The sequence below is a fragment of the Pristis pectinata genome, chromosome 14, assembly GCF_009764475.1.
Source record: "Pristis pectinata isolate sPriPec2 chromosome 14, sPriPec2.1.pri, whole genome shotgun sequence".
Lineage (NCBI taxonomy): Eukaryota > Metazoa > Chordata > Chondrichthyes > Rhinopristiformes > Pristidae > Pristis > Pristis pectinata.
Genome location: NC_067418.1, coordinates 5,554,610 through 5,572,617, shown reverse-complemented (window position 1 = coordinate 5,572,617; position 18,008 = coordinate 5,554,610). Strand labels below are relative to the sequence as shown.

At 45.5% G+C, this 18,008-nt stretch overlaps 1 protein-coding gene across 5 annotated transcripts in view; it reads left to right on the top strand.

Moving 5' to 3' along the window:
* The window catches only part of hipk3a (homeodomain interacting protein kinase 3a), a 244,886-nt gene extending 232,704 nt beyond the window's left edge, over positions 1-12,182 (top strand). For all 5 annotated transcript variants that reach the window (XM_052029055.1, XM_052029053.1, XM_052029052.1 and 2 more), the window contains 2 exons: positions 4,990-5,117; positions 8,197-12,182. In XM_052029055.1, coding sequence (XP_051885015.1) covers positions 4,990-5,117; positions 8,197-8,673 — 605 coding nt within the window. In that variant the 3' untranslated portion in view covers positions 8,674-12,182. The remainder of the gene's footprint in view (positions 1-4,989; positions 5,118-8,196) is intronic.
* Positions 12,183-18,008: the final 5,826 nt, after the last annotated feature.

Genomic DNA, 18,008 nt, shown 5'->3' with positions numbered 1-18,008 from the left:
TGCCGGACCAGAGATTTTCAGCTAGTATCTTCATGCTGGACCAGAGTTTCAGCTAGTATCTTCTTGCTGCACAATGGAACAACATGCAGGGGCAGAGTTCTCCAACTTGTGAACACAGCTATGAAGTGGCAGGGGAACTTGAGAAGGTGATTCAGAAAGTGTGGGAGATAGTTGCTTTGTATGTGGAGATGTGGAAATCACAATCAAAGAAGGTATGATGTACCAATGTACAATTCACTGATTAAGCCTCAGCTGATATATTAGCTGTAGTTCTTAGCACTGCATTTTAAAAGAGATCTTGAGACCTTCAAGGAGAATGTCAAGAAAGTTTACCAGGATGATATGTTGATATGAATGACTTTAGCTCTCTCGAAGGATTGGCATTGCTGTGACTCTTCTCCTCAACAGCAAAGGGCAGATTCAAAAGAAACTGAATGTAACTGAAACGTTTGTTCCCAATTATTTGATATCTGTGACCTCTCATTACTAGCTCACTACCAGGGCAAACTGCTTGATGGAGCATCTTAGAAATAGTTTCCCTTGGCAAGTGAGCTAGTAATGAGAGGTCACAGATTTAGAATAATTGGTAACAGCAGCAGGTTTCAGGTATATTGCATCTTTAACGGAGCAACATGTTTTTGTCTAGGTGTACTTTTGCACAACATTTAACACTGACCCATGTACAGAGATATGGGGGCAGATGGCCTAAATCTGTGTCATCTGAAAAGTGGTGAGAAAGCATGCAATGGGGAGAGGTTTAGGGACAGGTAGGTAAATTCACAGCTGCCGGAGTGGAACAGCAAATATCAGGGGTGATCAAGAGACCGGACTCATAGGAGGGCAGAAGTTTCAGAGGTCTTAGGTTGAAGGTGATTACAGAGGGAAAAAAAGGGCATGACGTCTTGGAAGGAATTGTGAGAATTTAAGATTGGTTTGCTCTTCAGTGGGAAGCCAAGTAGGTCAATGAGGCCAGGCATGATGTGGAAAGTTAATGATCTTGTCTATGGCATTGCTGTCTCTCAGCTCCAGCCAGGTTCGATCCTGACCTCAGGTGCTGTCTGTGTGGAGTTTGCACGTTCTCCCCTGTGACCACATGGTTTCCCCTGGGTGCTCCAGTTTCATCCCACATCCCAAAGACATGTTGGTTGACAGGTTAATTGACTGTTGTAAATTACCCTGAATGTAGGTGAACGGCAAAAGAATCCAAGGGGAGTTGGTGGGCATGTGAGAGAGAATGGGTTACAGGGAATGAGCGGGGATGGGCTAGCTCTGAGAGCTAGCATAGATTCGATGGGCTAAATGCCCTCAGACTATGTCATCAGGAAATGAAAATAAATAGCAAATATGGAGAATAGAGAAGGAAAGGCTGGCCTGGAGTTGCCTTTGAATAGTGATCAACATGTATGGTTCAGCAGCTAAGTCGGTGTCAGAATCGATCAGTGTTGCTGTGGGACTGTAGACCGTAGGCCTGTTTGGAAGACAAGCTCACAGTCAAGTATCCCACCAACTTTGGTGAACAATCTGGTTCAGTTTCAGATAGTTGCCGGGAAGATGCAACAGAGTTTCTGATAGGTTTACTCTTCCAAATTTTTTAGTTGGCAGAGATTACTGCTTATCCAGGTGAGGACCATTTTCTTTCTTATGATGCCTGAAAGTGGTGGTGTAAGATTCCTTCAGCACATTCAGAGCAGTTAGATGCGTAGTTGGAGGAATTTGGGAAAGAGGCAAGCATACAAGACTGAATTGGACGAGTTTTTTCCAGGAGCGTAAGGACGATAAGCAGAAAACCATCTTCTGTGCTGTAAGATTCCATGATTCTCTAAAGCCTTCAACAGTTGGAGATGCACCCACATAGTCTCAACTGAGCAAGGACCTTCTTTGCAAAACGTGCCCACAGCAGAACACAGAGATGGACAGCCAAGTTCCAGTCAGGTGCCATGGGTGTAGGAGAGAAATCCTTCCACCAGCTCAGCAGGATCCACTCTCCAGGGATTGAGTTCTCGTAAAAAGTGTGACCAATTCACCAAATCTTACACCTGACAGCAACACAGGAGCAACTTAAGCCTGCTCTGCATTTTTCCATTGGTCAAGGCAACTGTCACCCTATCCTTCTGTATTTCTTCTCCGTCTCTCAGTTTCCTTTAAAAGCTGCATTCTTGTCTTTTTTTAATATTATGTTTAAAATATTCACACTACTCCTGAGAATCGTCTTATCAAACAGATGTGGGTCTCTGTGGCAGTTGAACCCTCAGATAAACTACCACCCCCTTTGGCACCCCTTATCATCTGTGCAAGCAGAATGAAGATCCTCACCATGTCTATTCACTGGGGACAGGGCATAAGGAGCTCTCAGTTCCTCGCTCACACCAGTGTTTGCGGAGTCTTGACTGATTATTACCTTTATTTTTATGTGTCTATCTTATTCTAAAATAGTATTGAATCTGTTGCATTCCTGAATTTCAAAGAACCAAAAGCATAGAAATGTTGCATTTGCATTTAGCACCTTAACACATTGAGACAGCCCAGGATTGATATCAAACTAAATTTTGACAGCGATGTACATAGGTGGCCAACAGCCTGGTCAGAGAGAGATTCTAAGACCTGGCTTAAAAGAGGAACAGTTTGTCAATGATCTTTGATAAGAGCAATATTTTAAGAGAATTAACAACTTGTAAGTAACTGTAAAAGCAGGGAGATGGAGGGGATGGAGGATACACAGAGGGTCTGTGATAGGGCGGAGGACAGAGGAGGTTAACCGTTAAAAGTGAGGATAGTCCCGGTAATGGGGTCCAGAGAGTGTGTAAATGAGTCCAGCGGATCGGAACGAAACTTAGTAAATCAGGCAAAGAGAAGATGGCTCCCTTTTGTTAGAATTTTTGGAACAGTTGCTTTATCAGGGAATTGATTTTATCATCTGAGGTGTTAGGAGGCAAATGAAACGGTCAAGAAACCAAGAAATGGTATCTCAAAGCAGAAGTAGAGAGGATCAGGGAGAAATTCATCAGCTTAGGGCTTTGATAGCTGGAACTCGGTAACCGTTGGTGGTGTGATTTTCAGAGATGCGTAGGAGTCTTCCTCACTATAGATAATCCAACCGAGTTTCCACCAGTGTAAGACCCCTCTGAAAACATCTTTCAATAAAAGTTTCAATCTATTATAACGCAGCCAGCAAAATATCTCCAACTGCATGGTAACTTCAATACTTCTCATAGGTATCTACCCTCCAAAAGGAACACATTAAAAGATAGAGAAAATATTGCTTTCTATCTCCAATAAAAAGCAAAAATGCTAGAAATACACAGCAGTCAGCCAGCTTCTCTGGGGAGAAAGTTGAGGTTTTAGGTCAAAGTACCTTTGTCAGAACTGGAGAAGTGAGAAAACAAGGTTGTTTTAAGTTACAGAGTTGGGCAAGGATTGGGATAACAAATGGGATGTCTGTGATAGAGATGGAGTTTGTCCAGGTGACATAAGTTTTTTAGTTAATCGATGAATTTTTGGCAGTTAGAGAATTAAAAGCAAAAGACCATGCAGCAGTTGCTGGAAATCTGAAACAAGAGGATGCCGGGAACATCTGGCAGCATCCGTGGAGAGAGAAAAACTGCATTGAGGTGGATGATCTTACAGCAGAACCAGCCAGTTCTAACAGAAACTGGGATGGCTGGTTATCTGAAAATACTCAATTCAGTTTTATGTGCTTAGGGCTACAATGTGCCCAGACAGAAGATGAGGTGCTATTCCTGAGGCTTCGTTGGAACAGTGTAGGAGGTAAAGATGGCGAGGTCATAGTGGGAGTGGGATAGAGAATCTCCTTCTCCTGTGGAGGCCCACTGGAGTTTGTATTGGGTTCCTACATAAGTTGGCATGAAAATCTCATGTGAATAAGTAAATGGCCATGAGTTACCACGAGATTCAGAACTGAGGTATCACATTCCCGCAGTAGAGCACTCTAACCCGGAAATCAGGAGCCTGTCATGGCACAAGGTTGTACTACCTAGCAGGACTAAATGGTGATATGCAAGAGAGACTGCAAATGCTGGAAATCTGGAGCAACACACATGAAGTGCTGGAGGAACTCAGCAGGTCAGGCAGCACATAAATGGTGAGATGTGCGCCTGGAATTTCCTGGTATGGACATTTCCTTCTTTTCTGACATTTCAGCTAGATTGTTGCTCCAGATTCCTGGAAATGCTTGCTGATTTACCCAGTGACCTTTCTAATTTACTTCATTCACCCATTCAGACCTTGTGGTAATTACTGAACTTTAAAAAAGGTTCTCCTTATTTCCTTTCTCTGGTCCATTTAAGACAAGATATCTTTATTAGTCACATGTACATCAAAACACACAGTGAAATGCACCTTTTGCGTAGAGTGTTCTGGGGGCAGCCCACAAGTGTCGCCACGCTTCCGGCGCCAACATAGCATGCCCACAACTTCCTAACCTGTATGTCTTTGGAATGTGGGAGGACACTGGAGCACCCGGAGGAAACCCACACAGACATGGGGAGGACGTACAAACTCCTTACAGACAGTGACCGGATTTGAACCCAGGTCGCTGTAAAGCGTTACGCTAACTGCTACACTACCGTGCCTGCCCATTTATATCTGTTATCTGGTTACCAGCCTTCCCACTAGTGCACTCAATTTCACTTTATTTACTCAATTGAAGCCCCTAAGGTTTTTAATGCAAAGATTAATTGGCCATTTTAACGTTTGTCAGACCTTGTTCACAAATTGGCAGCCTCGTTTGCCTAAGTAATGTGTGCAAAGTGCTGAGAAAGGTTTCTCAGTGGTGTAATCTGGGGGTCTGTAACCACCTGGTTTCCAGCAGAGTGATGCAGTGAGGTGAGGAGAAGACCCGCCACTTTTGGCCACTTGTTGGTGCAGGTTGTTCACTTGTGAAACGGTTTAATCTCAAGCCAACGGGCAGTCTGGTGGGAGCGCTCCACGGATTGCACCTTCTCACTACGTTGGAATGCTTTTCCCTTCTAGATACAATGAGGCGGTCGGTGACAAAGGGCTCGTCAGCTCCTGGGAGAATAAACCAACTCTCAACGACAGGGATTCGCCAGCAGAAGTCTGTATCAGCATTCCAGCAGCAACCCATGAATTTTGGTCAGGTACGTGTTCAGTCAGCTGTTAATCAACCTACTTCCCCTCGAGGTTCTCAATTATCTTCTTCCCAGTCAGTTCCTTGGGGTTGAGGATGGATTGCTTCCACTGCAGTGAAGAGTGGGCAGTGGCGGACTGTGACTTCCTTCAACGGGATTGGCCGTTACACATCAGCAAGGTCATGGGTCAATGGCTAAGAGGTCCAAGACCGTTGGAGATCAGTTTACTTTACAGGCTTAATTCATGCACACACGGACTCCCACTCTCATGGGCACATGCGCTCACATGCGTGCATACATACTTGTACACATTACACAAACACACACACGCACAGAGCCTCGCACACACATGCACGCTCTCACACATTGTCCATCCAGGAACACACACTCTTACCCATTGCTCAACCTCCCAAACCAACCCATCCCCATCCCTCAACCTCACCCCCTACCCTCGCCTCTTACCTGCCCCTCTGTTACCCTAACCCCTTCCCTCTCTGCTCCAACCCTTGTCACCCCAGTGTCCACCCTACTGCACCCCGTCAATAAATGCAGGACACTCAGTTTACATAAAAACCATTATTCCTACATAGCGCGAGTATTTGATCCACGCAACAAAGGCACAGCTTTCTGTTTCTTCCTCAAGATCGGGAAATCTGTTCTCTTCTGTCTTCCTCAGATACTTCCACAGATCAGATTTGCTGATTTACTCATCCCCAGGTATTTTAAAGAGCAGGTAGTTTATTTATCTGACAGATACTTCCACAAAGAGCATGGTTAATTGATTCCTCTTTGAGCTAGTCTCTTGGGTTATGGGGCCCGTAGAACTTTACAGCAGAGAAGGAGGTCACTTGGCCATGGCAATTATGCCCATGGGGGTTGATAAAGGGACATCCAGTCCACTCCCTTCTCCACCTCTTGGTTGATAACCTGCAGACAAGGCACTTCAAGTGTTCCTTGATGTACAATAGAAGCAGGAGTAAGGCCAGGAAAATCACCCCCTCTAACCAATTCCATCATTCAGTAGGATCGTGGCTGATCCAATATTGGCCCTAACATTCCTTTCCCGCGCTCTCCCTTGCATTTCAGCAGGCTGCCCATCTCCGTCTTGAATCTATTCAATGCCTCCTGCCCCACAGCCCACTGGGGGAGAGAATTCCAAAGATGCATGGCCCCCCAAGAGAAGGAATTCTGCCTCATCTCCGTCCGAAAAGAGTAGCCGCCTATTCTGATATCCCCACTGGGAGAAGCATCATTTCCGCATCCACCCTGTCAGTCCGTATCAGAACCTTGTGTGATTCAATAAGATCACCTCCCTTTCTCCTACACTCCAATGAATTTAAGCCCAGCCTCCACAACCAGGAGGAGAAGTTATCCCTATCTATGTCAACCCCATCTAGTGAACGTTCTTGGCGTTGCCTTCTTCATTGTGGAGGACAGTACTGCATGCAGTGCTCCAGGTATGGTCTCACCAGTGCCCTGTGGAGTTCCATCAGGACTTTCCTGCAGTATTTGCATTGGTTTATTTTTGTCACTTGTACCGAGGTGCAGTGAAAAACTTGTCTTGCATACCGATCATACAGGTCAATTCATTACACAGTGCATTGAGGTTGTACAGAGTGCATTGAGGTAGTATAGGGTAAAAACAATAACAGAATACAGAGTAAAGTGTCACAGCTACAGAGAAGTGCAGTGCTGGTAAGAGAAGTAAGGTGCAAGGTCAAACAAGGCAGATTGTGAGGTCAAGAGTCCATCACATCGTATAAGGGAACCGTTCAATAGTCTTATCACCATGAGATAGAAGCTGTCCTTGAACCTGGTAGTATGTGCCCTCAGGTTCCTGTATCTTCTGCCTGATGGGAGAGGGGAGAAGAGAGAATGACCCGGGTGGGTGGGGTCTTTGATTATGTTGGCTGCTTCACCAAGGCAGTGAGAGGTATAGACAAGAGTCCATGGAGGGGAGGCTGGTTTTCGTGATGTGCTGGGCTGTGTCCACAAGTCTCTGCAGTTCCTTGCGGTCCTGGGCAGAGCAGTTGCCGTACCAAGCCGTGATGCATCCAGATAGGATGCTTTCTATGGTGCATTGATAAAACTTGGTGAGTGTCAATGGGGACATGCCAAATTTCTTTAGCCTCCTGAGGAAGTAGAGGCACTGGTGAGCTTTCTTAGCCGTGGCGTCTGAGTGGTTGAACCAGGAGAGGCTATTGGTGATGTTCACTCCCAGGAACTTGAAGCTCTCAACCTCTCAACCTCAGCACCGTTGATGTAGACAGCTTCCTAACTTCTTGCCTCCACCACCATTTCAAGTGGCTCGAGACTGCAGCGCACCAGTGCATTGCTGCATGAGTCCATACCCTGGCTGCAGTGCGGCACTGCATCGTTGCTCAACCACTAACCATAGTTGCAGTGCACCAATGCAATGCTGCACAAGCTCTAACCATGGATGCAATGCAGAATCAGAATCAGATTTATTATCACTGTCTTATGACGCAAAGTGTGTTGTTTTGCAGCAGCAGTACAGTGCAAAGGCAAAAAATTACTATAAATTACAAAATAAATAAATAGTGCAAAAAAAAAGGAATAACGAGGTAGTGTTTATGGGTTCATGGACCGTTCAGAAATCTGATGGCGGAGGGGAAGAAACTGTTCCTGAATCATTGAGTGTGGGTCTTCAGGCTCCTGTACCTCCTCCCTGATGGTAGTCACGAGAAGAGGGCATGTCCCAGATGGTGAGGGTCCTCAGTGATGGATGCCGCCTTCTTGAGGCACCACCTCTTGAAGATATCCTCGATGGCGGGGAGGGTTGTGCCCGTGATGGAGCTGGCTGAGTCTACAGCCCTCTGTAGCCTCTTGCGATCCTGTGCATTGGAGCCTCCATACCAGGCTGTGATGCAACCAGTCAGAATGCTCTCCACTGTACATCTGTAGAAATTTGCATTGCTGAATGGGCCTCAAAAGGCATTAGTACTGGTTGCCTTCTGGAACCAGACTGAAGAATATGCCGAGGGGAGTTCTGCTGGTTACCGTAGGTTAACTCAACGGCTGCCTTTGTGCTCTGCGTTACTGATCACGCCTGCCCCTCTCTCCCCAGGTCCAGCAGTACGGATCGATGCCTCAGGAATGGAACGGCAATTACGGACACCGCAGACAGCATGCCTTCATCGGGCCCACAATCGGCAGCCACCCCTTCTCCCTCGCCCACGGGAGCCCCAACCACTCTGCCGCCCACGGACACCTGACGGGAACCGCCCACCTTGGGGGGCAGCCTACCATCTTATCCTACCCCCCATCGGGGCCGCTGGGCACCACCGGGCCCGTGGCCCACCTCCTGGCCTCCCCCAGCACGTCAAGACCCATGATGCAGCCCGCGGCGTACAGTATCTCTCACCACAGTGGCCTGCTCCACCAAGTCCCTCTTGGCCTCATATCCCGGCGGCTGCCTTCCCCAGCCATCCACCAAAACCACTACAAGCCACTGTTCCACCCTCACTCCTATGTCGCAGCTTCTCCCGTGTATGCCGGATTTCCGCTAAGCCCAACAAAACTCAGCCAGTACCCTTATATTTGAAGATTACAGAACAAAGCAAAAAGAAAACCAATTTCTGGTCCAGTCATGTAAAGCTTCTGGAATTGAAGGAACACGTTACCAATTAAAGAAAAAATTCCAAGTCGTGGCACAAGAAAGTCAATTTCTTTGCGTTTTTGTTAATCATGGTAAAAAAAAAGGTGCATAAACAAGAAAGCCAAGCTTCGAATCAGACCCACTTTTAAATGTGTCTCTTTGCACAGTCGACGACAGAACTCTGATGGCTGTCACCCGGGCTCCAAGGATTTCCACGGCAGCCGCAACTGGCGCGGAGCACAGGGGTGAAAGAGAGAGAGGGAGAGAGGCAGCTCTCTTCAGTTTGCATTGCCTTGTACCCAATGCAAGACACGTGTCGCCCACCCACGCACACTTGTGAAGCCATGCTTTCTCCCGTCAGCACAGCGGGCGCACATTATGCCTGCCATGTGGTGTACACGCTAATATATTTGTGGTTGTCTCTCCCCACCATTCCCCTCTCCCGACTGTGTCTTTGATGTTTATTCAGTGTTGAGTCATTAATCTAAAGAGGTGGGGGATGACTCTCTGCACACCTGCATGTGTTTGGCATGGGCAAGCATTGCCTGAAGTTGGGGATTTTGCTCTTCAGTATCATCATTAACGATGGTTTCCACACACGTAGTGCCTTAAATATTTTGAGGTTGTTAATGTTACTACTATGTTATGGACTGTAGCACTTAAAAATCTTATCTAATCCAGTGATTAGAATAAAAATAAACAGGGAAGGGGGAGGGGAGATATTATCGCATTAGATTCTTGGGTTTGGCGTGTAGTATGCTTAATCTAATCTTTTGAGGAGTAGAAGTTGTTTCATTTTGTACCTCACATGCTGTGGGCCAACTCTATTTTTCTCCTTTCCGAATGATTTAAAAATAATTTCAAGCATAGAGCTAAAGCGTAAGAAATTGGCTGAGGCAATTTGATCACTGGTTTTGACTTAAGGTTAAACTCATATATTAAGCAGTGTTTATACTGTCAGAGAAATAATAATCTGCAATACAATCCAAATAGTGTGTTTGTGTGTGTGTGTGTGTGAGTGTGAGAGAGTGAGTGACTTTTTTAAATAAAAAAAGTTTGCAGTTAATGGAATTTAGTGAAATGACAACATTTCTAGTGGCATGGCTTTGAATAGAAAACTGAAAAAAGATGCAATTCATTATACTCAGTGACTCATGATGTGGTTTCACCTTAGCTTGAGCTGTCCATGCAGTATTTGATATATGTAGTAATATAATAATTAGTACTGAGGCTTGATGAGGTGCAAGTTTATAGTGTGCAATGTTATCATTTATGCATGTGGCAAATTTACCCTCTTCCTTTATCTCACTCTGGGGGTCGTGGGCGGATTGGTGAGTTTGCTTTTCTTTTGAAAGCTTGTTCTGTGTCCACTCGCTTATTTTTATACATTCCGTCAGGGAAGAAAAATAAAATGACACACTCTGCGTGTTCTGCGGTTGAGGTGTGGCAAGGGGGGAGCGGAGGCTTCTCTCGAGAGATGAAGTTGCTTTGCGCAGCACCAAAGACTTTTGTCCTGTCATCCCCATTTCCTTAGCAAGGTTTGCTACACTGCATAGACCTCAACATAAAAAAAAACACTCAAAACTAAAAGTGTGTGGCAAAAGGAAAGTGAATTTACAAAACTTAAAAAAAAACTTTTTTACGATAAAACATGATTTCAAAAAAAAAGTTTGAGGCTATGTTTTAGCTCTTGAGGCAAGTTATAAATTGTATCATTTATCTTGAATGTATCATAAATAAGCTGCTATTATAATGATTGCCACTTCAGATAGCTGTGAACTAGGTGAATATTAATTTTCTTAGCTTTCTCATTTCTGTAAGTCTAATTACATTAAGTAGAAATGGGTTTTGATTAATTTGGCGTTAATGTTTGGAGTGTCTTTGTAACTACTGTATTGTAAATGATGAAACTTAATTGCTTTTTCGTTTTCATTTTGGGTGTGTGTTTTGGCATCAGTATTTTAACCTCTGTAAGTTTGAGCTCATCACTGCATATAAATGGATGTATTGATGTAACTTGATTTTATGTTTTCATATTGGCATTGTGTTAGTGAATCTGAATTACTGTAGCTTGCAGAATTGACTTAACTTTTTAAATGAATTGTTTTGTGCTAATAGTTCACCATTGCAATCTACAGAACCCTTTAATGATTAATTGGAGATCACACATCCGATCTCTGCAAACTATATTGACCTTATTAGGTGTTTAAAAGAAAAGTCCTGAAACATAACTAAAGACAGCACCAGTTTGAGTTTAATAAGCTAATTTTGGGAATGACTATTCTTGGGGTTGCTGGGGCTGTTGTTGGTTTTATCTTTGAATACGCAAAGCAGTGTTTTATTTAATATCAGCCTTTAGTCATAGCCAAGGAGAATAATGTGCCTAAATGCAAAAGGCTTTTAAACCGCAGAGCAGTTGTACAGTTAAGTCACATTTATATAGTACCTCTTGTGAAATTTGGTGCTTTCTAGCATAGTTCTATTTTTATCAACAGACACCATACGTTTGTACAAAAAAACTTATAAAAGAACTCTAAATACAGACGGGATATATGAAAGGAACCAGCTAGCACTGATTGGAAAGGCCTTAGCTCTGTCGAATGACACAACCATAAAGCCTGAATACTTCAGCAAAATGTCGCATTGAAATATTTTCATGAGCTCTACACACTGGTGGATGCCTTAAAGTCATTCTTAAATAAGACACTGTGAGATGCAGGGATCAAGTGAAGTAGGGAGGGGCAGGCAAACCACGTTTTAAATCCAGAATTTTATTTTACATGCAGGTTGCTTTTTTAAATCATTTTTAGCCTAGCTTACTAATCAAATTCAGGGTCCTTAAGGGATTGAACATGCTTTTGTTTCTTCAAAGTATGTCTCAGCTGTTTTAGTTGTAATCGCTTTGAGTTGTTGGGGGTTATCAGTGGGAGGGAGGGGAGCTTGCAATAGGGAGCAAGTAACTAAGGCTTTAGACTTTTTCTTTACTTTTTACTCGTCCCTCACTCTCTGGTTTACCCGCTTTCTGCCTAGTGCTCACCAGATCATAGTTTGGTAAGAGTTAAATCAACACTGCAAGTTATAGAAACTTGTTCAGCTTACCCAAAAAAACTTACACTTGATTCATAAGTTGGAACTGTTACTGTTAAAAGAAATTTGTAGATTTTTCGTGGCTGTTTGCTTTTGATTTTAATGCTACACTAATTTGCCACGTAGCAATTGCACTGTGCAATATTTACAATATGAGGACTGGGAAATTTTTATGGATGTATGTCTCTTACAGTTTGCGATAGTATTTCTCGCTAGTTCTCAGTGATTTAAATGTGACCAAGCCTCAATACTTTGTCACATAAAGCGGGTTTTCCAGGTGACTCTTTTGGTGAGTGTCAAAAATAAGAGTTTATGGTGTATTATTGTCGAGATTCACTTTGAATTAAAATATATATTGCTGCAGAAAATGAGTGGTGGGTGTTTAATGGAAGTGTCATGGTAGGGAACGACCTGCTGGTCTATCACACCTACCCTTCGATCGCTGGTCAGACATTTCCCAGACCTGCATCCATTCCGGAAGTTCCAGAGCAAAGGAATGAAGGCCATAATCTGGAAAATTGCTCACCCTTCCAAGAAAGAGAGGCAGATATTTATATGGAGCCTTCTGCAGCCTCATCACATACCATATCCATTGCCCTTACCCTCTCTGGATTATATGTGACCTTAGACTCACCATTGTGGTTCACCATTGATTCACACCTCACCTGCCCTTCACCCCCCCCCCCCCCCAAACCTGGATTTCACCTATCACCCACCAGCTCTTGCTCCACCCCTTCCCCCCCTCCTCTTTCTTTCCAGTCCAGGTGAAAGGTCTCAACCCAAAACGTCATCCGTCCCATTTTCCTCCACAGATGCTGCCCGACCCGTGAGTTCCTCCAGAGCCTTTGTTGCTCCAGGTTTCCTGCATCTGCAGTTTCTTGTGTCACCATTAACTATTGACCATTAACTAGCGGCGCATCTAGTAGATGCCTCCCAGCTCCAGTGACTGATTCATTCCTGACCTCTGGTGCCGTCTGTGTGGAGTTTGCACGTTCTCCCTGTGACCGCGTGGGTTCCCCCCCCCCACACATATCCCAAAGACGTGCGGGTTGCTAGGTGAATTGGCCGCTGTAAATTGCCCCTTGTACAGGTGAGTGCTGGAATCTGGGAGCGGTTGATGGGAATGTGGGGACAATAAATGTGGGATTTATGGTTGCAGTTAGTCACTGTTGTAGCAAAGAAGGAGGAAACTGCCCAGATAACTCGCAGGCAGCAATGTAAAAGTAACCAGGTAACTTCTTTCAGTGTTGTTGATTGAAGGACCCCACAGGAGCACCCACCTGCTCCACTTTGAACTTGTAGCATGGGATCTTTGCATCCATCCGCAAATCAGTGTGGTTAATGTTTCAGCCTAAAGCCAACATCTCCGACAGTGCAGCGCTCCCTATGTCAATGGTGAACCACAATGGTGAGTCTAAGGTCACATATAATCCAGAGAGAGTAAGGGTAATGGATATGGTATGTGATGAGGCTGCAGAAGGCTCCATATAAATATCTGCCTCTCATTCTTGGAAGGGTGAGCAATTTTCCAGATTATGGCCTTCATTCCTTTGCTCTGGAACTTCCGGAATGGATGCAGGTCTGGGAAATGTCTGACCAGCCATCGAAGGGTAGGTGTTGCAATGTACTGCAATACATTCTCAGCTATATTCACAACCATCTGGTTCAGGTGAGTCCACTACCCAGTGAGCTTTAGCGGACAGGAGACCTCACAGCTCAAGTGTCATCTGCACAGATGCCTCTGTTGAGGCAGCCTCTGCTTATTATATTTCAGCAACACACGAGATGCTGGAGGAACTCAACGGGTCAGGTGGCATCTGTGGAGGGAAATGGACAGTCGATGTCTCGGGTTGAGACTCTTCATCTGGACTGTCCGTTTTCCTCTATAGATGCCACCTGACTCACTGAGTTCCTCCAGCATCTTGTGCGTTGCTCCAGATTCCAGCATCTGCAGTCTCTTGTGTCTCCTTTCAGCTTTACCTTGGGCTCCTGCGCTGTAGCGGTTGTACTGTGTCTATATTGGGGGGTGGAATGGTGAGTATAAGTCTCACCACTGCAGCTGAGGAAGTTAAAGTTATTATTTAATAAGTCTGGAATTGGAAAAGCTAATCTCAGTAACAATGAAACTCGCAGATTTTTATAAAAACACAACTGGATCACACGGGGAAGGAAATCATTGGCCTTGCCCTCTCTGGATCATATATGACCTTAGACTCACCATTTTAGTGGCTGCTGCCTCTGCTCCAGTGACTCAGGTTCAATCCTGACCTCCGCTGCTGTCTGTGTGGAGTTTGCACGTTCCTGTGTCAGCGTGGGTTTCCTCTCACATCCCAAAGACATGCCGGTCGGTGGGTTAATTGGCCACTGTAAATTGCCCCCCAGTGAGTGGTGGAAGCTGGGGGCGGTTGATGGGAATGTGGGAAGAATAAAATGGGATTAATGGAAAGGTGTTCTTGATGGTTGGCACAGACGTGGTGCACCGAAGGGCCTGTTCTGTTATGACCCTATACTTCCTCAGCTCAGGGGTAATGAGGGATGGGCAATGAGTGTTCGCTTTACCAGTGGTGTGAGCAAATAAATCGAAGAGTGCAGCTGTTGGAATGTGGAGCAACACACGAACTGCTGGGGGATCTGCTGAGTTCTTCCAGCAGATTGCTTTGTTGCAAATAAATAAAGGATTCCTCATTTGCTGTGTAGATGTATGTACTGTTACTTTGGAGGAAGGGTCCTTTTATTTATTCTGCCCTGCACCACGCCTTGGGATGCCACTAGAGTGCTGCTTTTATTCTCAGTATTGTGAGCCTAGTATTTAATGTCCGACATTACTTGCTCCTGACGAGCTGCTAACACAAAATGCTGGAGGAACTCAGCAGGTCAGTTAGCATCTATGGACAGAAATGAACAGTCGACATTTCAGGTTCACAGATTCCTTCCATCAATGCTGCCTGACCTGCTGAGTTCCTCCAACGTTTTTTGTGTCCGTTGCTGCCGGTGTCCAGCATCTGCAGTCTCTCTTGTGTCTCCATCTTGACAAGCTGCTGCCTTGCTCGCTGTGGATCCTTCCATGATGCTGCTGGGTAAGGGTCCCAGAACATTGGCCCAGTGGAATTACGCGAGAGGCAGTATAATCCTGAGTTAGGATGGTATGACAACTACAGAGCAGAAGAAGTAGGAGCAGGAGCAAGTTGTAAAGCCCCTCGGTCTGAACTGAACTTCAGCCTCAGCTCCACTTTGCTGATCCTCACAGCCCTTGGTTCCCCTACACTCCACAACTCTGCCTCAATGTACATAATGTGTCCACTTCCACAGCTCTCCAGGGTCAAGGGATCCAATGACTCACCGTCCTCTGATTCAACAAGTTCTTTACCTCTGCTCTAGATGGGGTGAAACCATTCCTCTGCGGAGGAACAGAGGGATCTTGGGGTCCACGTCCATAGATCCCTCAAGGTTGCTTCACAGGTCGATAAGGTTGTTAAGAAGGCATATGGTGTGTTGGCCTTCATTAGTTGGGGTATTGAGTTCAAGAGCTGCGAGGTGATGTTGCAGCTCGAAAGAACTCTGGTTAGACCACACTTGGAGTATTGTGTTCAGTTCTGGTCACCTCATTATAGGAAGGATGTGGAAGCTTTAGAGAGGGTGCAGAGGAGAATTACCAGGATGCTGCCTGGATTGGAGAGCATGTCTTATGAGGATAGGTTGAGTGAGCTCGGGCTTTTCTCTTTGGAGAGGAGGAGGATGAGAGGTGACTTGATAGAGGTGTACAAGATGATAAGAGGCATAGATCGAGTGGACAGTCAGAGACTTTTCCCAGGGCGACAATGGCTAACATGAGGGGACGTAATTTTAAGGTGATTGGAGGAGGGTATAAGGGGGATGTCAGGGGTAGGTTTTTTTACACAGAGAGTGGTGGGTGCGTGGAACGCACTGCCGGCAGAGGTTGTGGGGCAGGTACATTAGGGACATTTAAGAGACTCTTAGACATATGAATGATGGAAAAATGGGGGGCTATGTGGGAGGGAAGGGTTAGATAGATCTTAGAGCAGGATAAAATGTCGGCACAACATTGCGTGAATTAGAGGTGGGGGAGAGCACTCCTCCATCTGTTCCACCATCCAAGCATTCTTGCCTACCTGTGGTGATTTCTTGTAATGAGCAACGATTGGATATGCTGTTTTATCGAGGTCGAGGAGAGATTTAATTGAGGCCATGAAACTATGAAGGAACTCAGCAGGTCAGGCAGCATCTGTGGAGGCGCAGGGATAGTTGACATTTCAGGTCGAGACTCTGCATCAGGATTGAAGCATCGATCATCCCTCTGCCTCCAAGATATCTTCCTGTACACTGTGATCTCTGTTCTGGTCAGAAATCATGAACATAAAATTCTAAAGTTCAAACAAACCCGACCTGAAACGTCAACTGTCCATTTCCCTCCACAGACGCTGCCCAACCTCCAGTGTTTCTGTGTGTTGCTCCAGATAAGATATCTTTATTAGTCACATATACATTGAAACACAGAGTGAAATGCATCTTTTGCGTAGAGTGTTCTGGGGGCAGCCCGCAAGTGTCGCCACGCTTCCGGCACCAACATAGCACGCCCACAACTTCCTAACCCGTACGTCTTTGGAATGTGGGAGGAAACCGGAGCACCCGGAGGAAACCCACGCAGACACGGGGAGAACGTACAAACTCCTTACAGACAGCGGCCGGAATTGAACCCTGGTCACTGGCGCTGTAATAGCGTTACGCTAACCGCTACACTACCATGCCTGCCCTTTCAACATATCATTCCAACATCTGCAGCCTTTTGTGTTTCTCTGTTGCCCGAAAAACTCCAGGGGTCAGGCAACATCCATGGAGGGAGAAACAGAACATTTCTGGTTAATGGCCTTTGGATCATAACTGGAAGGTTCAGTCCTTCCCCCCCAGAAGAGGCCATGGAATGTTGGTACCAGTGAACCAACCAGAAGCCTTCCTAAAGCTCATTAGACCAAGGTAAAGAACTGGCACCCAACATCCAGGATTCACCAACAGGCTCCATGCTAATACCATTGGTTGGAATCACTTCAGCTGTTGAGTTGGACCCTTCTTTCTTTTACACAAATGTAGGAGCAAAGGGAAAGGCCACGCGGAGTTGGTGTTCGAAATAGCAAGCGGTGTATTACAGCTGCTGTGCACCAGTCACAGCAGATTTACCTGAGCATTGATTTGGTGCAGCTTTTACATTCTTAGCTGACAAGATTACACAGAAACTTGATTAACAGTAAAACTAGGTTTGGATAACAGAATGGTCGTTACAGAAAGACTTAATTAAATAACAAACTAGGTCTTGATTACAGATTAAAATGATTATCCACGTCTAACTTAGTAAATCCAATTTTCTGTTACTACAATGGTGTTGTGAGTGAGAAAACAGATTTGATGGGTCTCAAAAGCAAGGACTATGAACACAGTCTGGCAATAAACGATTTTATTTACAAAAGACAAACGCGGGAAAATGGTAACGGGAATAACACACACACACACACAGTTTATAGCGAGTGTGGGAAAATCACACCAGGGAGAAAATACACACACACACACACACACACACACAATGAACTAGGTACATACAATCAAGGAAAAACAATACGATACCCACCACCCCTTGACTCAGTGCAGGCACGGCCCTGTGCTACTAGGGACACTAACTAAAACGCTCCCAACCCTCTAACAGTGCACACCTCACCAACGGTCTCTCCAGCGCCGTTCCACAGTACTCAGCCTGGAGTGAAGCAGGGTGGTCCCTCGAAGATGGCAAAGAGGGAGAGCCAAGCACACATGGCACCCTATATAGTGCTGGAGGGCTGGGGGGTTCCAGCCCAGGTAATTTACAGAGGCCAATGACTTGGTGCCAGCAAGGGCTAATCGATTACAAAGGCCAATGGCCCAAGGCCAAGTACAAAGGTACTTAAAGGGGCCAATGGTCAGGTGTGCGCTGATGGGTGGGGTGGGGACAAATCTTGATTTGCAGTGGTGTGTCTTCCGACCAGGTAGTGGGCAGTGCTGTCACGTGACAACCATGACCCTCCACAATATAAATGGGTGCACGCTATGACATAATTAATGAAGCTCCTGAAACTCGGGTGTGGTGACTGCCGCAGTCCACATCTCTTGGGCTTTGTCTGCAGCTCCCTGTTACCACATGAGCACAACCC